The 19,181-nt window shown below is 44.3% G+C and overlaps 1 protein-coding gene across 4 annotated transcripts in view; it reads left to right on the forward strand.

Moving 5' to 3' along the window:
• Positions 1 to 12,666: 12,666 nt before the first annotated feature.
• LPGAT1 (lysophosphatidylglycerol acyltransferase 1) overlaps positions 12,667 to 19,181 on the forward strand; it is an 82,685-nt gene continuing 76,170 nt past the window's right edge. For 2 of the 4 annotated variants that reach the window (XR_009695852.1, XM_061161009.1), the window contains exons 1-2: positions 12,668 to 12,787; positions 14,149 to 14,413. Coding sequence is in view for 3 of the 4 variants with exons in the window: in XM_061161009.1 (XP_061016992.1) it covers positions 14,176 to 14,413 (238 nt within the window). In the remaining variant the exon portion in view is untranslated. Of the gene's footprint in view, positions 12,788 to 13,141; positions 13,222 to 14,148; positions 14,414 to 19,181 lie in introns of those variants that run through there. The other 2 variants (XM_061161010.1, XM_061161011.1) reach the window with 2 other exon arrangements.

Raw genomic sequence — 19,181 nt, forward strand, 5'->3', positions numbered from 1 at the left:
CTCTCAAGAGTCTTCTCCAACACCACAGTTCAAAAGCATCTATTTTTCGGCGTTCAGCTTTCTTCACAGTCCAACTCTCACATCCATACATGACCACTGGAAAAACCATAGCCTTGACCAGACAGACCTTTGTTGGCAAAGTAATGTCTCTGCTTTTTAATATGCTGTCTAGGTTGGTCATAACTTTCCTTCCAAGGAGTAAGCGTCTTTTAATTTTATGGCTGCAATCTCCATCTGCAGTGATTTTGGAGCCCAAAAAAATAAAGTCTGACACTGTTTCCACTGTTTCCCCATCTATTTCCCATGAAGAGATGGGACCAGATGCCATGATCTTAGTTTTCTGAATGTTGAGCTTTAAGCCAACTTTTTCACTCTCCTCTTTCACTTTCATCAAGAGGCTTTTTAGTTCCTCTTCACTTTCTGCCATAAGGATGGTGTCATCTGCATATCTGAGGTTATTGATATTTCTCCCGGCAATCTTGATTCCAGCTTGTGCTTCTTCCAGCCCAGTGTGTCTCATGATGTACTCTGCATATAAGTTAAATAAGCAGGGTGACAATATACAGCCTTGACATACTCCTTTTCCTATTTGTAACTAGTCTGTTGTTCCATGTCCAGTTCTAACTGTTGCTTCCTGGCCTGCATACAGGTTTCTCAAGAGGCAGGTCAGGTGGTCTGGTATGCCCATCTCTTTCAGAATTTTCCACAGTTTATTGTGATCCACACAGTCAAAGGCTTTGGCATAGTCAATAAAGCAGAAACAGATGTTTTTCTGGAACTCTCTGGCTTTTTCGATGATCCAGTGGATGTTGGCAATTTGATCTCTGGTTTCTCTGCCTTTTCTAAAACCAGCTTGAACATCTGAAAGTTCACGGTTCACGTATCGCTGAAGCCTGGCTTGAAGAATTTTCAGCATTACTTTACGAGCGTGTGAGATGAGTGCAATTGTGTGGTAGTTTGAGCATTCTTTGGGATTCCCTTTCTTTGGGATTGGAATGAAAACTGACTTTTTCCAGTCCTGTGGCCACTGTTGAGTTTTCCTAATTTGCTGGCATATTGAGTGCAGCACCTTCACAGTATCATCTTTCAGGATTTGAAATAGCTCAACTGGAATTCCATCTCCTCCACTAGCTTTGTTCATAGTGATGCTTTCTAAGGCCCACCTGACTTCTCATTCCAGGATGTCTGGCTCTAGGTGAGTGATCACACCATCATGATTATCTGGGTCGTAGATGACAAATCAACCTTCAATACACAGTTTGAAAAGGAGCAGGGTGGAAATTTCTGCTCAAACCTCCTGTGATTTAAGCTGTTGAAAACTTTGGAAAGAGCCAAGCTGCACTGCTGAAAGCTTGGATAAGAGGGGAAATTTAACCTCGATAAAGGACCGGTGATACACATTAGAGGAAACACTAAACACGCTATCAACCCTGAACAGCTTGTTGACTTCTAACGATCAGGTTGCCCAGGAACGGGGGTGGCAGAGGAAAGGTGGGTTGCGTGGGGAAGCTGGACCTCTGTAACCTGGCTTACGGGCTGCAGGGGGACCCAATATGCCATAGAAGGTGACCAACTATTTTCCAAGACTGAGTAGTTTTCTGGGCTGTGGCACTTTGAGTGCTAAAATGATGAAAAGTCCTAGATAAACTGGGAGATGCTGGTCACCTTAAGACCACAGCAGTTCTGTTTGTCACACACTCTGGGAAGAACAAGCCATGTAACTTCTTCACACCTTCTTTCCTCTGTTCATAAGTGGAATTATCCTGTGTTCCTTTTCCACAGGAAAGGGGGAATTTCTCTTCCTTATCAAACATCACTGAGTTTTCACCATCCCAACAACCAGAACAAAGATGCTGCAGTGGTTTGTTGTTTGGGTTTCTTTTTATATTTGTGGGGAAACCCAGAAACACAGGATACTTGTGAATTAAAAGCTTCCAGCCAAGTTAAGAGTCTGTTGACAGTGGTAGGACAGGGAATTGTGAAAGAAAGCTTGAGATATGAGATTCTATAGGGTCTCCTGAGGATAAAAATGAGGGCAGAAGAAAGGGAGAAGAAGTAAGTCCAAAGCAGTTAGTCAGGGTACTCTTTCCAGAAAGAAGTCAGTGCTGGGAAATTTTGTGGACACAGTCTAGGGAAACTGCCAAGCTGGAATTTATGGACAGCAATTTTGTCTGGAAACAAAGGGGAATCCATGGCCCTGAAAAGACCTAACTTTTCTGAGGGGCTAGAGAGTGAAGTAAGATTTAGCTTTAAACTGGGGGGTGGAGCGTGGAAGGACAGGGTGATTGAAAGGATCAAGTTGCTGAAGGACCAGCAGATAAAGAAGTGAGAAGGAGGAGATGGGACTTCTGCAGTTTGAGTGGGGTACCATGAAACTGTGGACCTGGAATTTCTCAATGTGTTCAGTTTATATGTCAAGATCACCTTGTACTGCAGGCTCAGAACCAGACAGTTAGTTGTGGCTATTCAGCACAACAAGTACGCAGAAGGGACATATGAGAGCAAATCAGGAAGTCAAAACTGTGTTCGCTGTCTATCAATGCAGTAGTTATCCAGAGGAGGGACTCTGGAGTGCCAAGGGACTCTGGACAAGAAGATGGGCATCCTGTGGTTGTAAAAAGATGGTCAGAGAGAAAGAAGGATGGTATGGGAACAGCCAAAGCAAAGCTATGGAATGTGTTTGTTTAAAGGGAGAGGAGGCTGGCTGGGAAGTAAATGAGAACTGAAGTAGAATTTGACAGTGTTTGCCAGTCTTTAATTCCACGGCCCTCATTGAAAATGGAGGTCATCAGTCTGCTACTCCAGAATGCGAGGCTCTGCTGCGGGAACCCCATTGAGACACAGCAGCGTGCATGGCCATTGGTTGATAGGCTCCAGGATAATGAGTGAGGAATTGGATGCTAAGATCCTGAAGTAAACCAGAGACATTCACTCTTGGTTTTCTAGGACATGGAAAAACAACGGCAAAACTTGAACAGAAAAATAAAATGTTAAAAATGGAACTTTAAGAAAATGGGCTTCCCTTGTGACTCAGCTGGTAAAGAATTCACCGGCAATGCAGGAGACCTGGGTTCAACCCCTGGGTTTGGAAGATCCCCTGGAGAAGAACAAGGCTACCCACTCCAGTGTTCTGGCCTGGAGAATCTCATGGTCCATGGGGTCCCATAGAGTCAGACATGACTCAGAGACTTTCACTTTCACTTTCAGAAAAATACTACAGCCACATCATCCAGGACCGATTAGGAGTAGGCGACAGCTTGAGAATGGAGGAAGATATTAATATTAAAAGGGGCAATATTATTTTGTACAATTAGTGATTCACCTGAGGTGCTTCTAGTCACTGAAACAATCATTTTTAAAAGTTGAAACACATCTTAAGATGAAGTATTAACAACATTTATTTCTTCTGGCTATGCTTTGGGTGAGAATGATGATGATGTTACCATTCAAGATATCCAGTTAACCTAAAAAAATGAAATGATTCAGTCTGAATAGATTAAATAAACATTGAATTCAAAAATTTTTTCCTGCCAAATATAAGACACTAAGCTAGACATTAGGAAAAAATAATGAGACAGGTGATATGGAACCTCTACTCTCAACAGACAACCTAAAATATAAAATATCCTAGCCTGTTACAATATAATAGGCACTGGGATATAAGAATGGACACAGAGGGAGAATTCTGGGGGTGGGGATGGGGTCATGGATCCTTTGATATTTTAGCTGGACCACAAGGGATGAATAGGATCAGAAAGACATAGAGAAGGGAAAAGCGTAAACAAACAAGCAAACTAACAAAAAAATGCATGAGTTTGTATGTGTGAAGTTTCACAGATCATTCTTTCAAGATGGTGAGCACTTTGGTGTGCCCCCACTGTGAGGGAGGGGAAGGTGTGAGAAGTGAATGACAAGAGACGAGGCTGGAGAAGAGTAGCATCTTCCGAAACTTCCTATCAGTCTCTCTCTTTCTCTCACACTCTTGGTGGAGAACAACTTTTCTACCAGCCTCTCCTAGAGAGGCACTGTAGTGTGTGGTCTAGGCAATGGAGTCTGAGAATAGGAATTGAGTCGCAGCCCTGCCACTTGCCAGCTAAGTGACCTGGGACCGAATGCTTAATTTCCCCACCTGTAAAGTGTGGGTGTTCATGGGGATCTCAAGGCAAGAATACTGAAGTGGTTTGCCATTCCCTTCTCCAGTGGACTGAGTTTTCTCAGAACTCTCCACCATGACCCGTCCGTCTTGGTTGACCCTACATGGCATGGCTCATAGTTTCATTGAGTTAGACAAGGCTGTGGTCCATGTGATCAGATTGGTTAGTTTTCTGTGATTGTGGTTTTCATTCTGTCTGCCCTCTGATGGAGAAGGATAAGAGGCTTATGGAAGCTTCCTGATGGGAGAGACTGACTGAGGGGAAAACTGGGTCTTGTTCTGATGGGGGGTGCCATGCTCAGTAAATCTTTAATCCAATTTTCTGTTGATGGGCGGAGCTGTGTTCCCTCCCTGTTATTTGACCTGGGGCCAAACTATGGTGGAGGTAATGCGGATAATGGATCTTCTTCCAAAGGTCCCATGCATGCACTGCTACACTCAGTGCCCCCAATCCTGCAGCAGGCCACTGCCAACCCACACCTCCCCAGAGACTCCTGGACACTCATGGGCAAGTCTGGGTTAGTCTCGTGTAGGGTTTCTGCTCCTTTCTCCTGGGTCCTGGTGTGCACAAGGTTTTGTTTGTGCCCGCCAAGAGTCTGTTTCCCCAGTCCTATGTAATTTCTGGTGGCTCTATAGTGGGGTTAATGGCAACCTCCTCCAAGAGGGCTTATGCCATACCCAGGTCTGTTGCACCCAGAGCCCCTGCCCCTGAAGCAGTCCACTGCTGACCCATACCTCTATAGAAGACACTCAAACACAGTTCTGTCTCAGTCTCTGTGGGGTCTCTGGGTTCTGGTGTGCACAAGTTATTTTTGAGACCTCTGAGCATCTCTGGCGGGTATGGGGTTTGATTCTAAATGTGATTTCACCCCTCCTACCATCTTGCTGGGGTGTCTCCTTTGCCCTTGGACATGGGGTATCTCCTCAAAGTCACTCCAGCGCCAAGCAGCCACCACTCCAGCACCTACCATCTTGCTGGGGCTTCTCTGCCCTTGGTTGTGGGGTATCTCCTCATAGCTGCTCCAGCATGACATTGTACAAGAGGCAATGATCAAAACCATCCCCAAGAAGAAGAAATGCAAAAAAGGCAAAATGGTTATCTGAGGAGGCCTTACAAACAGCTATGAAAAGAAGAGAAGTGAAAGGCAAAGGAGAAAAGGAAAGATATACCCATTTGAATGCAGAGTCCCAAAGAATAGCCAGGAGAGATAAGAAAGCCTTCCTCAGTGATCAATGCAAAGAAATAGAGGAAAACAATAGATTGGAAAGACTAGAGATCTCTTCAAGAAAATTAGAGATACCAAGGGAACTTTTCATGCAAAGATGGGCACAATAAAGGACAGAAATGGTATGGACCTAACAGAAGCAGAAGATATTAGGAAGAAGTGGCAAGAATACCCAGAAGAACTATACAAAAAAGATCTTCACAACCCAGATAATCATGATGGGGTGATCACTCACCTCGAGCCAGACATCCTGGAATATGAAGTCAAGTGGGCCTTAGGAAGCATCACTACAAACAAAGCTAGTGGAGGTGATAGAATTCCAGTTGAGCTATTTCAAATCCTAAAAGATGATTCCGTGAAAGTCCTGCACTCAATATGCCACAATTTTGGAAAGTTAGACAACCCAGCAGTGGCCACAGGACTGGAAAAGGTCAGTTTTCATTCCAATCCTAAAGAAAGGCAATGCCAAAGAATGCTCAAACTATCACACAATTGATCTCACTCACATGCTGGCAAAGTAATGCTGAAAATTCTCCAAGCCAGGCTTCAACAGTACTTGAACCATGAACTTCCAGATGTTCAAGCTGGATTTAGAAAAGGCAGAGGAACCAGAAATCAAATTGCCATCATCTGTTGGATCATCAAAAAAGCAAGAGTTCCAGAAAAACATCTACTTCTGCTTTATTGATTATACCAAAGACTTTGACTGTGTGGGTCACAACAAACTGGAAAATTCTTCAAGAGATGGGAATACCAGAACACCTGACCTGCCTCTTGAGAAATCTGAATGCAGGTCAAGAAGCAACAGTTAGAACTGGACATGGAACAACAGACTAGTTCCAAATAGAAAAAGGAGTATGTCAAGGCTGTATATTGTCACCTGCTTGTTTAACTTATATGCAGAGTACATCATGAGAAATGCTGGACTGGATGAAGCACAAGCTGGAATCAAGATTGCTGGGAGAAATATCAATAACCTCAGATACACAGATGACACCACCCTTATGGCAGAAAGTGAAGAAGAATTAAAGAGCCTCTTGATGAAAGTGAAAGAGGATAGTGAAAAAGTTGGCTTAAAACTCAACATTCAGAAAACTAAGATCATGGCATCTGGTCCTATCACTTCATGGCAAATAGATGGGGAAACAGTGGAAACAGTGACAGACTATTTTTGGGGGCTCCAAAATCCCTGCAGATGGTGACTGCAGCCATGAAATTAAAAGACGCTTGCTCCTTGGAAGAAAAGTTATGACCAACCTAGATAGCATATTAAAAAGCAGAGACATTACTTTGCCAACAAAGGTCTATCTTGTCAAAGCTATGGTTTTTGCAGTAGTCACATATGGATGTGAGAGTTGGACTATAAAGAAGGCTGAGTGCCAAAAAATTGATGCTTTTGAACTGTGGTGTTGGAGGAGACTCACCCTTGGATAGCAAGGAGATCCAACCAGTCCATCCTAAAGGAAATCAGTCTTTAATACTCAGTGGAAGGACCGATGTTGAAGTTGCAACTCTAATACTTTGGCCACCTGATGCAAAGAACTGACTCACTGGAAAAGACTCTGATGCTGGGAAAGACTGAAAGCAGGAGGAGAAGGGGATGACAGAGGATGAGATGGTTGGATGGCATCACCAACTCAATGGACATGAGTTTGAACAAACTCTGGGAGTTGGTGATGGATAGGGAGGCCTGGCATGTTGTGGTCCATGGGGTCGCAAAGAGTTGGACATGACCGAGTTACTGAACTGAACTGAACAGATGCTGGGAAAGATTGAAGGTGGGAGGAGAAGGGGATGACAGGATGAGATGATTGGATGGCATCACCAACTCAATGGACATGAATTTGAGTAAACTCCAGGAGCTGGTGATGGACAGGGAGGCCTGGAGTGCTGCAGTCCATGGGTTCACAGAGAATCGGACACGACTGAGCAACTGAACTGAACTGAAAATGTTGGTGACAATATGGTCCTTATAAGGTGTTTGTGAAGAATGAATGAGTTGATGCCTGGAAAGCAAGCACTGAGAAGAGGGCCGGCAGTGTTGAAAGTGATTAATAAATGTCAACTATTATAACTATTGTAACATAATCATGAATATCAAGTTATTTCAGTTCTTATGTTAGGAAAAGCCAATTTTAAATCTGGATTTGTCTTATTCTTATGGGTACTACATGGTTTTGTAGCTTCTATCAGCAAAGGAACTTGCTGAAGTAGACTCTCCAAAATATCTTACAGGAATACTTCTCCACTACGGTACCTGGGAATCTACCAATAGAAATGCTTTTAAGGAAGTCCTTTATTAAATGTTAATACTTTAGGAAGAGGGATTGTGGGTTTCAGCCATTAGCCACTCAGCAGGGATTAGTTTATCCCACTAGACAAGAAAGACAGGGCTGAAATGCAATGTTGGATAGGTGAGAAAACAGGTTCTAGCTTAGAGAGTTGTCTGTTGCGGGTGGGGGTCTTAGATGGGGTCTTCAGTGCCCCTTAGAAACTAGGGACCGTGTCAGTATCAAGAGGGGAAAAGGAAATTAATTGAACAGGAGAGGGACATAGGAAGGAAGAGAAAATTGTTTACTTCACAGTATTGTTTAAAGTCAATCTTGTTAATAAAGAGTTGCTGAAATGGCTTAAATAAGGCTGCTGTCAAGTCTTATCTAAAAAAATGGTAAGGTTACAAGCCCTAACATATTTCATATAAAATGATTATGGATACTAATATAGAAGAAAAATTATATATGGTATATTTCATATACATATATATGTAGGTGTATATGTGCTAGGCTTCCCTGGTAGCTCAGATGGTAAAGAATCTGCCTGCAATGCAGGAGCCCCAGCTTCGATCCCTGGGTTGGGAAGATCCTCTGGAAAAGGGCATGGCAACCCACTCCTATTCTTGCTTGGGAAATCCCATGGACAGAGCAGCCTGTCAGGCTACAGTCCATGGGGTTGCAAAGAGTCAGACACCACTGAGCGACTAACCCTTTCAAGCTTCACTTTCCTTTTCAAGATATGTATGTATCTCCCTTTTTGTCTAAAGTTAAATCTGACAACGCTCAGAATGCGTGACTGTCTTAGGGGCTAATTTCTAGGTTGCAACTGCGTCTAGTGATGTGGGGGTCTTTGTCAAGTCACTGAATGTTTATGAAACTGCTAGTTGGGTTTACCCTAGAGAGAAATAGTTCAGTGGAGCTTTAGTGCGGAAATTGGCACAGGTAGCTGAAATGTTTTTTTAATTGCCACCAGCAAAAAGAGAGGGCCCAGAAGGATTCTTCAACCCAAGGGAGCCCCTCCTTGGTTATAACCTAATTTGCTGTGCGCATGTGGACCAGATGGATGGAATTAAACCTTCTTGGGTGTCATGGTTAAATCATTTTAAAATGTCTGGAGACTCCTGGAAATGTAAGAAGTCATATTTCTCTTTCAAAGGACCATCCTCTTGTGGTTCAAATGTGAGCTTTGAAACTGAAACTATAACTCCTGTGGCTATAGGGTGGCGTCTCTATGTTTTCCTTCTTCCCCTATTGGGCTGTACTATATAGAAAGGTTGCAAAATTCTCAATTTATGTTTGTGTTTTGATAAAGCCAGCTCTAAGGTAGTTGGAGAGGGGACTGGAGGCTAGTTAATCTTTGAAGAAGGGCCCTGCTTTCTACAGATCTTCTGTCCTGAAGAACTGGTCATCCCAATCTTCTTGTTACAATTTTGTTCAGAGTCTTTACACATCTGTCTGCCTGTGGTATTGTGGAAATAACCTATAGAAACATCACAGAAGGCTGCCTCAGTAAGTTGAAAGATGGTGGAGGAAAAAAAGGTAGGCCAGAGGGAGGTATTATATGTAGGGTAAGAGAATACAGACCCGGGCTTGATTCCTGGTTTGGGAAGATCCCCTAGAGGACAGAATGGCAACCCACTCTAGTATTCTTGCCTGGAGAATCCCATGGACAGAGGAGCCTGGTGGGCTACAGTCCATGGGATTACAAAGAGTCAGACACGACTGAGTGACTAACACTTTCACTTTTCAAGAGAATACAAAACATATATCTTAAATGAAATATGAAATATAAGAAATAAATATAAGCATCATCTGAAATTGTTCCCTGAAGAAGCCAGCCCAAATTATCCACTGTAGGTACTGAATTGTCTGGAAGCTAAACACACTACTGTGGTCGAAAGTGTTAAAAAGATAAGCCCTTCAATCACTCTGGGCAATAAAACAGGGCATATCTACACCTGGAACACCATGTCGTGTTCTATATATTTAGCTTCAGGATAAGTCTAATGAAGTTGGAATCAGTCAAGAGGAGACCAGCTGAAATTATCAAGGTTAGAGTTTCCACATCCCTTCCATAAAGCTACTGTAAAGAATCTGTCTGCAATGCAGGAGACCTAAGTTCGATTCCTGGGTCAGGGAGATACCCTGGAGAAGGAAATGGCAACCCACTCCAGTATTCTTGCCTGGAGAATCCCATGGACAGAGGAGCCTGGCGGGCTACAGTCCATGGGGTCACAAGAGTCAGACATGACTTAGTGACTAAACCACCACCACCAAAGAGTAGAAGGAGGATGTTATGGGTGAATCTTGTCCTCCTAAAATTCATATATTGAAGTCATAACCTTCAGTACTTCTGAACCTGGCTATATTTGGAGACAGGGTCTTTAAAGAGGTAATTAAATTAAATGGGGTCATTACGGTGGGTGCTAATCCAACATAACTAGTATAAGGACTGGTGTCCTGGAAAGAAGAGAGTGGGACACAAGACAGACACCAGACACCTGCGCACACAGACAGAAGACTATGGTAATACACAGGAAGATGGTCATCCACAAGCCAAGGCGAGAGGCTTCAGAAGAAACAAACCCTGCCAACACCTCGATCTGTGATTTCCAGCCTCTGCAAGTGCTAGAAATAAATTTCTGTTGTTTAAGCTCCCCAGCCTGTGATATTTTCTATCGCAGCCCTAGCAAACTAGTCTAGTTGAGAACAGATATGATTGAATTATTTAAAATCATGAAAGGTCAAGAAAAGGTGATTATCTCAGGATACTTCTCGGTCAGAGTTTCTTAAAGCAAGATCTGCCTACTCTGCCTGCATCAGAACCACCTATGGTTTTTGTTTTTTTGTTTTAAAGCAGGTTCTCCAGCTCCTCTGAACCTAGAGTATGAAAATTTTTCTGATATGAGGTTCAAGAATCTCTCTTTTTGGTAGGCACCATAAGTGATGTTTCTGCACACTAAAGTTTGACACCTGCTGTGAAAGGTCCTCCCCAACCTCTGGCCCTTTTCTGGGCATGACTGATTGATACTAATTACATCTCAGCAAGTGCTGGTGTATCTGGAGCTCTGGCAGATGCTCTGTAATCCAAAAACCAGGTACAGATCACATTGTAGGTTATGTCTCCCCAGGTGTCAGCCAGCATTTGCCAGCATGTGGGGAATGCTGAATGGGATGGACCTAATGGAATCTTAGGGGAGTTTACTCTTGATTCTCAGAAGAAATATGTCTCACCTATCTTACCCACTTAGTAATACTATGACATATTTTAAACAATCAATAAACAGTACGTATATTATTTTCCTCATGAGATTTACTTTAAGATGCTATTACCTTGGCACCTAAATTCTCAAAGGAAACATTGATACAAAGAATAGAATGGTCATATTTAACTTGTCTATTGCTATTCATCACTTGAACTTATACAGAAAGATATCAGACATGGCCTGTGCCTTTTTATGCCCTGTACAGTTAGAATATAATATTGGTGAAATAAACAACATCTATAAATAAAAACAAATTAATAATAAATGGAAAGAAATCTAATCAACTATTCCAGCCAGGCCCTGTGCTTTCATATTTTCTCATCACCCAAGGGAATAGGAAATAATCTTTCACATGTCCCTAAGGTGAATTTTCTTTCCTTCACCTGTGAGCCAAAGAGGAGCTGAAGGACTGAGAGAAAGAAAGAGGCCATTGAGAGTTCAAAGCAAACACAGCGATAAACATTTTGTAGGAAGAGTAAGTGGCATTCTGATTTAAATATGGCAGCTCACCAGGAGCAGGAAAAAAAAAAAAAGTGCCCCCCTCCTCAATTTACAAATGTAATTAAGGGATATAACAAGATTTTATACTTTTTAAAAAAAATACCGAAAATTAGTAGGCCATATGTGGAGAAGGAAATTGCAACCCACTCCTGTATTCTTGCCTAGAGACTCCCGTAGACAGAGGAGCCTGGTGGGCTGCTGTCCATAGGGTCGCACAGAGTCGGACATGACTGAAGTGACTTAGCATGCATGCATGCATTGGAGAAGGAAGTGGCAACCCGCTCCAGTATTCTTGCCTGGAGAATCCCAGGGACCGAGGAGCCTGGTGGGCTGCCATCTTGGGTCGCACAGAGTCGGACAAGATTAAAGCGATTTAGCAGCAGCAGCAACAGTAGGCCATATGACAATGTGTAGGTGGGAAGGTCGTTGGGCTCTCTCTCTATTTTTCTTCTGGTGGTCCAGCCTTTGCAACTACAGTATCTTGGGAATGACCCAGCCCTGTCCAGGGGTACCTATGGACACTAATTCTTGAGCACTCGTTCAATGACAGTCACCGCCTACCTGCTTTTCCCTCTTCGACTAACCAAATTTTAGTGTCTCTGTGTAGACCACTCATTCCCACTGGATTCTTTTGGGGGTGGGGGTGGTAGGGGGTAGGAGGATGGATGGGACATTGGAACTGTCATTAATGTTCCATGTGCTTTCCAGGAACAAGAGTTCTGGCACTTAACATGAATTGATTTTAAACTCTAGACCTTAATCCTCTGGAGAGAGTCAGAAGAAAAGCCGTGAGAGCAGCTGGGTTTCATTAGGAAAGAAAAGAGGGCATTCAGTCTTCGAGGAGGACAGTTTCCCAATCTGGGCAGTGATCGGGTTTGTCAAGAAGAGAGCCCTCACAATGAAAAACCGCTGTTTCGGCAGAAAAGCGGTTCTAAATCTGGACCAAATCCTTCTCGTGTGGTGGAAGGGCTGGAGCTCGTTGCTAGATCTTTCCGACCGGCCCTCTTCCTCGGTCCCGGGCTGAGCCAGGTCCCGGCCTAGGGACCGGGCGGGCCCCAAGGGCCTCGACCCACGGACAGCGGGATCCCCGGCGGCGGCGGCGGCGGCGCGGGCGGGCGGGCGGACGACGGCCGCCGCGCCTTCATTAGAGGGCGCTCTGGGGGCGGCTCTGCAGCAGCGCCGACTCCCGCCGCTTCCTCCCCGCCGCCCCTCCCCGCCAGCCCGGCGAAACGCGGCCGGGCCCCGGGGACCGAGTCTCGGCGCCGCCGGGGGCCGGGTGCGGGCCGCGCCGCTCCTCCTTCCGCCGGCTATGCAGTCTTCCGGCTCCTCTGGCTCCCGCAGCCCCGGCCGGGGCCGGGCCGGCCCGAGGTGAGTCCGGGCTCGGCGGGCGCAGGCCCCGCGGCTGCCGCAAGCTGGGCCCCGGGGAGGCGCTGTGGGGTGGGTGGGGGGGAGGCGGGGAACGGGTGTCGTCGTCGCGTGGCCCGGGGAGGCGGCGGCGGCGGCGGCATGAGGGACGAGGGCGCGGTAGGCCCCAAGGAGGAGGCGGGGGCGCGGGGCATCCGCCCGCCTCCCTGGGACCCGCCCCGGTGACAGGTCCGGCCTCTGAGTCCCTGCCGTCCCCTCTGTCCGCAGGCAGCCGCGAGGGGAGTAGGGCGCCCTCGCGCCCGCTCGCGCCGCACCTCGGCCGCCGCCGCCGCGTCCATGACCGCGACCCCCCGGCCGAGGACACCCGCCGCCGCCGCCGCCGACCCCCGGCCCCGCCGGTCCCCGCGCTCTACCGCCCGCCGCCCGCGCCCGCTGAGGTGAGCCCGGCGCGCGGGCCGAGACCTCCGGCCCCGACCCCTCCCACACCTCGGACCCCGCGGCCGGCCCCAGCCGCCCCCCTGACTGAAGCGCCGCGGCCGCCTCTTCCCCGCTTCTTTCATCATCCTCGGCTCCCCTGCGCTCCGGCCGCGGACGGGGCTCGTCATCCCGGGCTCTGCGCCTCCTGCAGCCGCCGCCGCCGCCGCTCCCCTCCCCCTACTCCCGTTCTTCCTCCTTTTCGCCTTATTATCGCCCACTTTCTTCCTCTCACCCGCTCACCCTTTTGCCGGCTTTTCTGGTCCCCCTCCTTTCCCCCTACCCTCCTCCACACACCTAAGAAAAAAGGAACGCCAGACCAGAGTTGCGGCAAATGAACCATTTTAGCGTAACTCTTTTTTTTTCCCGCTAATGCGAGAGACCGTTTTAAAGGATGAATCAGTGCGGAAGGGTGGTGGTGAGGTCCCGATCTGCATCGAGAGGTGCCCGCCTCAGCCTTCTCTTCACTCCTGTCAGTTAGGGAGCTGCGGAAGGCGTGTGAGGCAGGTCGCTGTGCTGCTTCTTCCTCAAAGTCCAACGGAACACTGCAGTGACACGCGGTTGCGGGCCGGCCGCTGAGGAGTTGGTGGGAATAGTGTTATCATTTGCTGAATATATTATGACATAGCCTGTGCCTCCGTGAACAGCTCCCTTGACCTTGTGGGGCTCCTCCTCCAGCTGGCTGTCCGTCCCCCTCTGGAATTTCCCGGACGGATCGCTGAGGTACTACAGCGCTGGGGGAAAAGCTTTAGATCCTCGATTTTTTTTCTTTCCTTTTTTTTTTTTTTTTTCCCCATTTGTTTTTGTGCCGGAGGTGATTTCTTTATTAGTGACTGTCTAGATGTGTTCACTCCGTTTTCCTTTTTAAATGAATTTTCTTTTCACCTCAGCAAGACGGGAGAGACTTCGATGTGAGAATGGCTGTGACTCTGGAAGAAGCTCCGTGGCTGGGCTGGATCTTGGTGAAAGCCCTGATGAGGTTTGCCTTCATGGTCGCCAACAACCTGGTTGCGATTCCATCCTACGTCTGCTATATAATCGTGCTTCTGCCCCTTCGACTGCTGGACAGCAAGCGGTTCTGGTACCTTGAAGGAATGATGTACAAATGGCTTTTAGGAATGGTGGCTTCTTGGGGATGGTATGCTGGATATACAGGTAAGAGCATGAGCAGTTTTTAAGATGCATATTTAAAAATGTGTAATGTTTGCCTTAAATCAGGAGCCATGTTTTAAATGTATATTACACTTCAAGTTGAAGATGCTTTGACTATTGTAAACACAGAGAACAATTCTATTGAGTTTTTTTTTTTTAAAGAATCCTAATTGAGAAAGGATATTTTCAGAAGTATAATTTCATAATTATATATTGATAAATTCCTTAAATAATGGCTTTTAATGATTGACATGTACTAAAACCCATCAGTGTAAGCTGTCCTAGAAGAGTAGAAGTGAGTTTTATAGGACTTCAGAAGTTATAAAATGAAGAGGTATGATGTTTAGCTCATAATCATTGGGCATTAAGAAAAAGTACTGAGCCATATTTGTGCTAAGATAGTTTAATAAAAGTTGTTCATTTAATGGTGTGTTGTACTTGTGTTCACATTTGAAGCCAAGCAAAGGGTGGCTTTTTTTCTGTTATGTATGTTTCCTTTGTTTACTAGAATCTATATCTTATCTGATAATTCTATATTAGAATATTAAATGTAAGAAATTAAGTTTTATCCCTGTTAAGCTAATGTATCTTCAGAGTGTCTTTTAATAGATTTTTATTTCTGCAAGAGTAATGCTATTCTAAAGCAAACTTTTAAAGAACTGAATAAGAAGCAGTGTTTATTTTCTGCTCATAAGCCTTACATACTTTGAGAACTTGTGCCCAGGTTGTGAAAATTGTGTACTATTATATTTATTTGACATTTCCCCTCTAAAAAGTAGGATAACGAAAAAAGCATTGAGGTTTCTGGCCCTTGTCTTGGACATTGAGGCTTTATCATAGAATTTTATAACTGATAAGCTCCTTAGAGATAGTGCCACAGATGCTGCGGTCAGTGGAGTCTGTAGCTCATATCTTGGAAGAGTGAGCAGGGTACTTTTAGGGTTGAACAGCATCGCAGATCCCCACTTAAAATTTTCTGTCTCCCTCTTTCCTGCCCAGGCGACATCTGCAGATTTTATGTACACACACAAGGGCACTGATAGCACACAGCCTTTATGGAGTCTGACTGTCTCTTGCCAGGTTAGAGTGCTCTTAGTTGCCCCAGATGAAGCCTTTTCTCCTTCTGGCAATGCCATTTATTATTCTGCAAGACCCAAAGCCCTGGGGATAGTATACGCATTGCTTCTTTGCTATGTGTCTTGTTGAGATTCCAGTGGTCTTTAGATATGGTAGGTGAACTTCCGGTCCTCTCTGGGGGGACCTGGTGGTAGCAGCAGTAGCAGGAGAGAAAAGAAAACAAAGTGAAAATGAAGTTTTTGTCTATGGTGCTGAATTTTTACCTGTGCTGCACTGCTGTCATAGAATCGCTTTGCTCTGTAGAGTCTGAGCTTCCCCCAATATGCTATGCGGTACTAGTGGTTTGTTCTTTGCACAGTATACTTAAGTTTGCTTGTTTTAAATGAGCTCATAGTATTTCTGGATATAAGTTCTAGAAGTTCATTCTACTTAAAAATAATGAAATTATTGAAACATTTGTGCCTGTGTGTGTGTGTGTGTGTGTGTGTGTGTGGAATATTTGTGTGTAAGTGTTAGCATGATCAGAAGCTGGAAAAAAATAATTTGGCATTGACCTTGAGATTGTAAGGAGTGCAGTGGTGCTGACTGAAGTTAAAGTTAATTATGCTATGGCTACAACAAGGCTGCAGTATATTTTTAAGCATATTTTCTTGGAGTGTCTCTTCCTTGCTGCCTATAAAACCACGCAGTTTCTTTGGCCACCTGCTTGGAAGGTGGTCTTGGCATGCTCTGCATATTTGAATCTCTCTGAAGCATCTGTTTTCCTTCAAGGTACTGCTTTTTGACTATTTGATTGGTTTGTCTCATTTAAATATAGAATATCTTGATGTGCATTTTAAATAGTCTTCCTATAGGTAGACTACTTCTTAAGAGTCTGGTCATAACAGAACACAGACAAGGTCAAACAAATGTAGAAATGACTTTTGTTGAAAGCCACAACTGGGTCTAAAGAAGCAAACATAAGCAGGGGTTGATGAGCAGATATACCCACAAGGAGGTTGTGTTGGGCTTTGTTTGGATTATATGTTTCATTTCTTACCTTTGTATCAAGGAGAGGGTGGGCCTGAGTTTTTTTCCCCCCTTCCCCTTTCCCTGTTTTTAAGTTTCACACATGGAAAATTGAGCATTGCCAAAGCAGTGCTGCTCAGCATATCTAGTATGTTTATGTTTCAGAATAAAAATTGCCAGACTTTGGTGAAAAACCACTTCTAAGGAAACCTTAAATGTTAATTAGCTAACTATTAACTAGGAAACTGAAAATTAAATATTGGTATGAGCGACTGAACTGAACTGATAGAATATCAAATTTTCATGTTGTGACATTCAGTCTAAGGTAAGTGAATTACTCAGCTTTGTTGCTGAAGACTTATGTGGATTATATAATCTACACTGCCCCATATAGTAGCTGCCAGCCATATTTGACTATTTAAATTAATTAAAATGAAATAAATTTAAAACTCAGTTTCTCATTCACACCAACCACATTCCAAGTGCTCAGTACTAGGTAGCTAGTGGCTACTGTAGTAGACAGTGGAGATAATAGAACATTGCCATCATCACAGGAAGTTCTGTTGAATAGAGCTGATAAATAGTAGGTATGACTTTTTCCTATTTCTTAGAAAAAGTGCATTTTATCTTTATAAAAGAATGTTTTTCTCAATATAATTCTAAACAGATTTCTTTTGGGGAAGACAGGAAGATTTATTAAAGTTTTATAACATTGTCCTTTAATTTGAGGCAAATATCACACAAAAAATGAGCCCTTTAAACTCAAACACACTTCTTGGATAGAGAATGGTGAGACTAGTTAAGTCTAAGAACTTAACTAGATGTTCTTGTACTTGATTTGTTTTCTCAGAGCTGGAGTACTATCTGTGAACCCAGAAGAGGGAAAAGGATTTTCTGGTCTCTCTGCCCATTTCTGATTTTACATTTTCTGTTCAGGGGAACACTTTTCTTGAAAGAACTCTGAGGACACTGGGGTTTCTTCATCTTTAGTTTGCTACTAGGTAGTGATGATTGTTGTGATCACATTTCTTTCAATGGCAAGTGCTGTCCAAGCCTCTCATGTTGCGGGAAAGTTGTATACTGCCTTGCTCTCTTATTTCAAAAGCAAACCAAAAGACCTACTCCTTAATGATTCACATCTACCTGCTTTATTCAGAGCCAGGATAAATCAGCATACTCCCTCGTCTTCAGTTTACGTGAAGATTGGCAAATCTCAATGAGATATTCCTTTGAAATAATATGTTTATTTAAAATAGATTATTGTGATTTTCATTCTCTTCTTTTAATAAATACATTGTTCCCCACCCAAACACATCTAATTAAAGCCTCTTACACAAAATCCTTTAAAAAATATTCACTGTAATTAGAAGCTCCAAAATTTCTTATGCAGGATGAGGGGAGTCTTTTGGGCCACAGTCTGGCTGCCAGGGGACTTAGCACCAAGTTATCTTTGCTTCACAATCCTCGTTTCCCTTGGATTGGCTATTTACTTGGATGGCTGATGGGGAATAGGTTTAGCTTCCTCCCACTCCCCAGGCGACAGCTGTCATGGCTCCATGTTAGTCTTTGGGGGGCTATTTGATTATTTGATAGTGTTTTACATTTTTTTGCTGGGATATTCATTGTGTGAGGAAAATTATTTATTATGAATTTTGTCTGCCTGACATTTAAGAGTTTTAATCTAGCGTAGGATTTTTCCACCTTTGAGCCGTATACCTATTTAATGTGTTAGGACGAACATTAAAAAAAAGACGTGAAATAGAAAAGATCAGAAGTATGTGTATTTGTACTGGGTGGGTGGCTGTTGTTAGTCACTCAGTCATGTCTGACTCTTTGTGACCCCGTGGATGGTAGCCCGCCAGGCTCCTCTGTCCATGGGATTCTCCAGGCAAGAATACTGGAGTGAGTCACAGTGCTACAGATTTCATTTTTTTTTTTTTTTGCTGTGAGCCCTGTCAGCATTTGAAAGACATTCTTCTGGTGGAAAGAGAACTGCAATTTAGAATTCTGAGAGTCAGCTATCTTGATCTAGCTTTAGCTTTAACATCGCTACCTAACTAGTCGGAGGGAGAGCCTTCCCTGCTCTGTGCCCGGTGGCTGTGAGCTCCCTATAGACAGAGAGGTAGTGTTCTTTATACCCCTAGAACCCAGTTCATTGCCTGATGCTCACAGGGTGCTCTATAAGTGTTCTAAGTTTCTGTTTTTCTTTTTCAATGAATCCCTTCTTTCATTCTTAGTCCTAGCTGACCTTCCATTACCTCCCAACCCCCGCCCTTGAAAGCATGGCATCTTAATCACTGAAGCGCCAGGGAAGTCCGCTGCCTACCTTCCTAATTTTGATATCAGAACTTTCAGGAAGGTAGGCAGCTAAGGCAGCTCAGTCTGTTATCAAGATCATTGCAATCCACAGAATATAAACCCTGAACTGGATCATGTTTTTCATACACATGTACGGACACACACACACTGACTACAATACCACATTCATTAATTTAACACATCTTAATTGAGCTTCTAGTTTGTGTGGGAACAGGTGCGTAAGACATAAATTATGACTTTAAGTCGTTCACAGCAACTTTGGTCGGAAAGACAGTGAGTGCCACTAACAATGAACACATCCTGGTATAAGGCTTAATGGAGTTTTACCACGGGATGAAAGAGGAAGGGCTGCTGATCTTGCGCCAGA

Source organism: Dama dama, chromosome 14 (assembly GCF_033118175.1).
Source record: "Dama dama isolate Ldn47 chromosome 14, ASM3311817v1, whole genome shotgun sequence".
NCBI classification, from domain to species: Eukaryota; Metazoa; Chordata; class Mammalia; order Artiodactyla; family Cervidae; genus Dama; species Dama dama.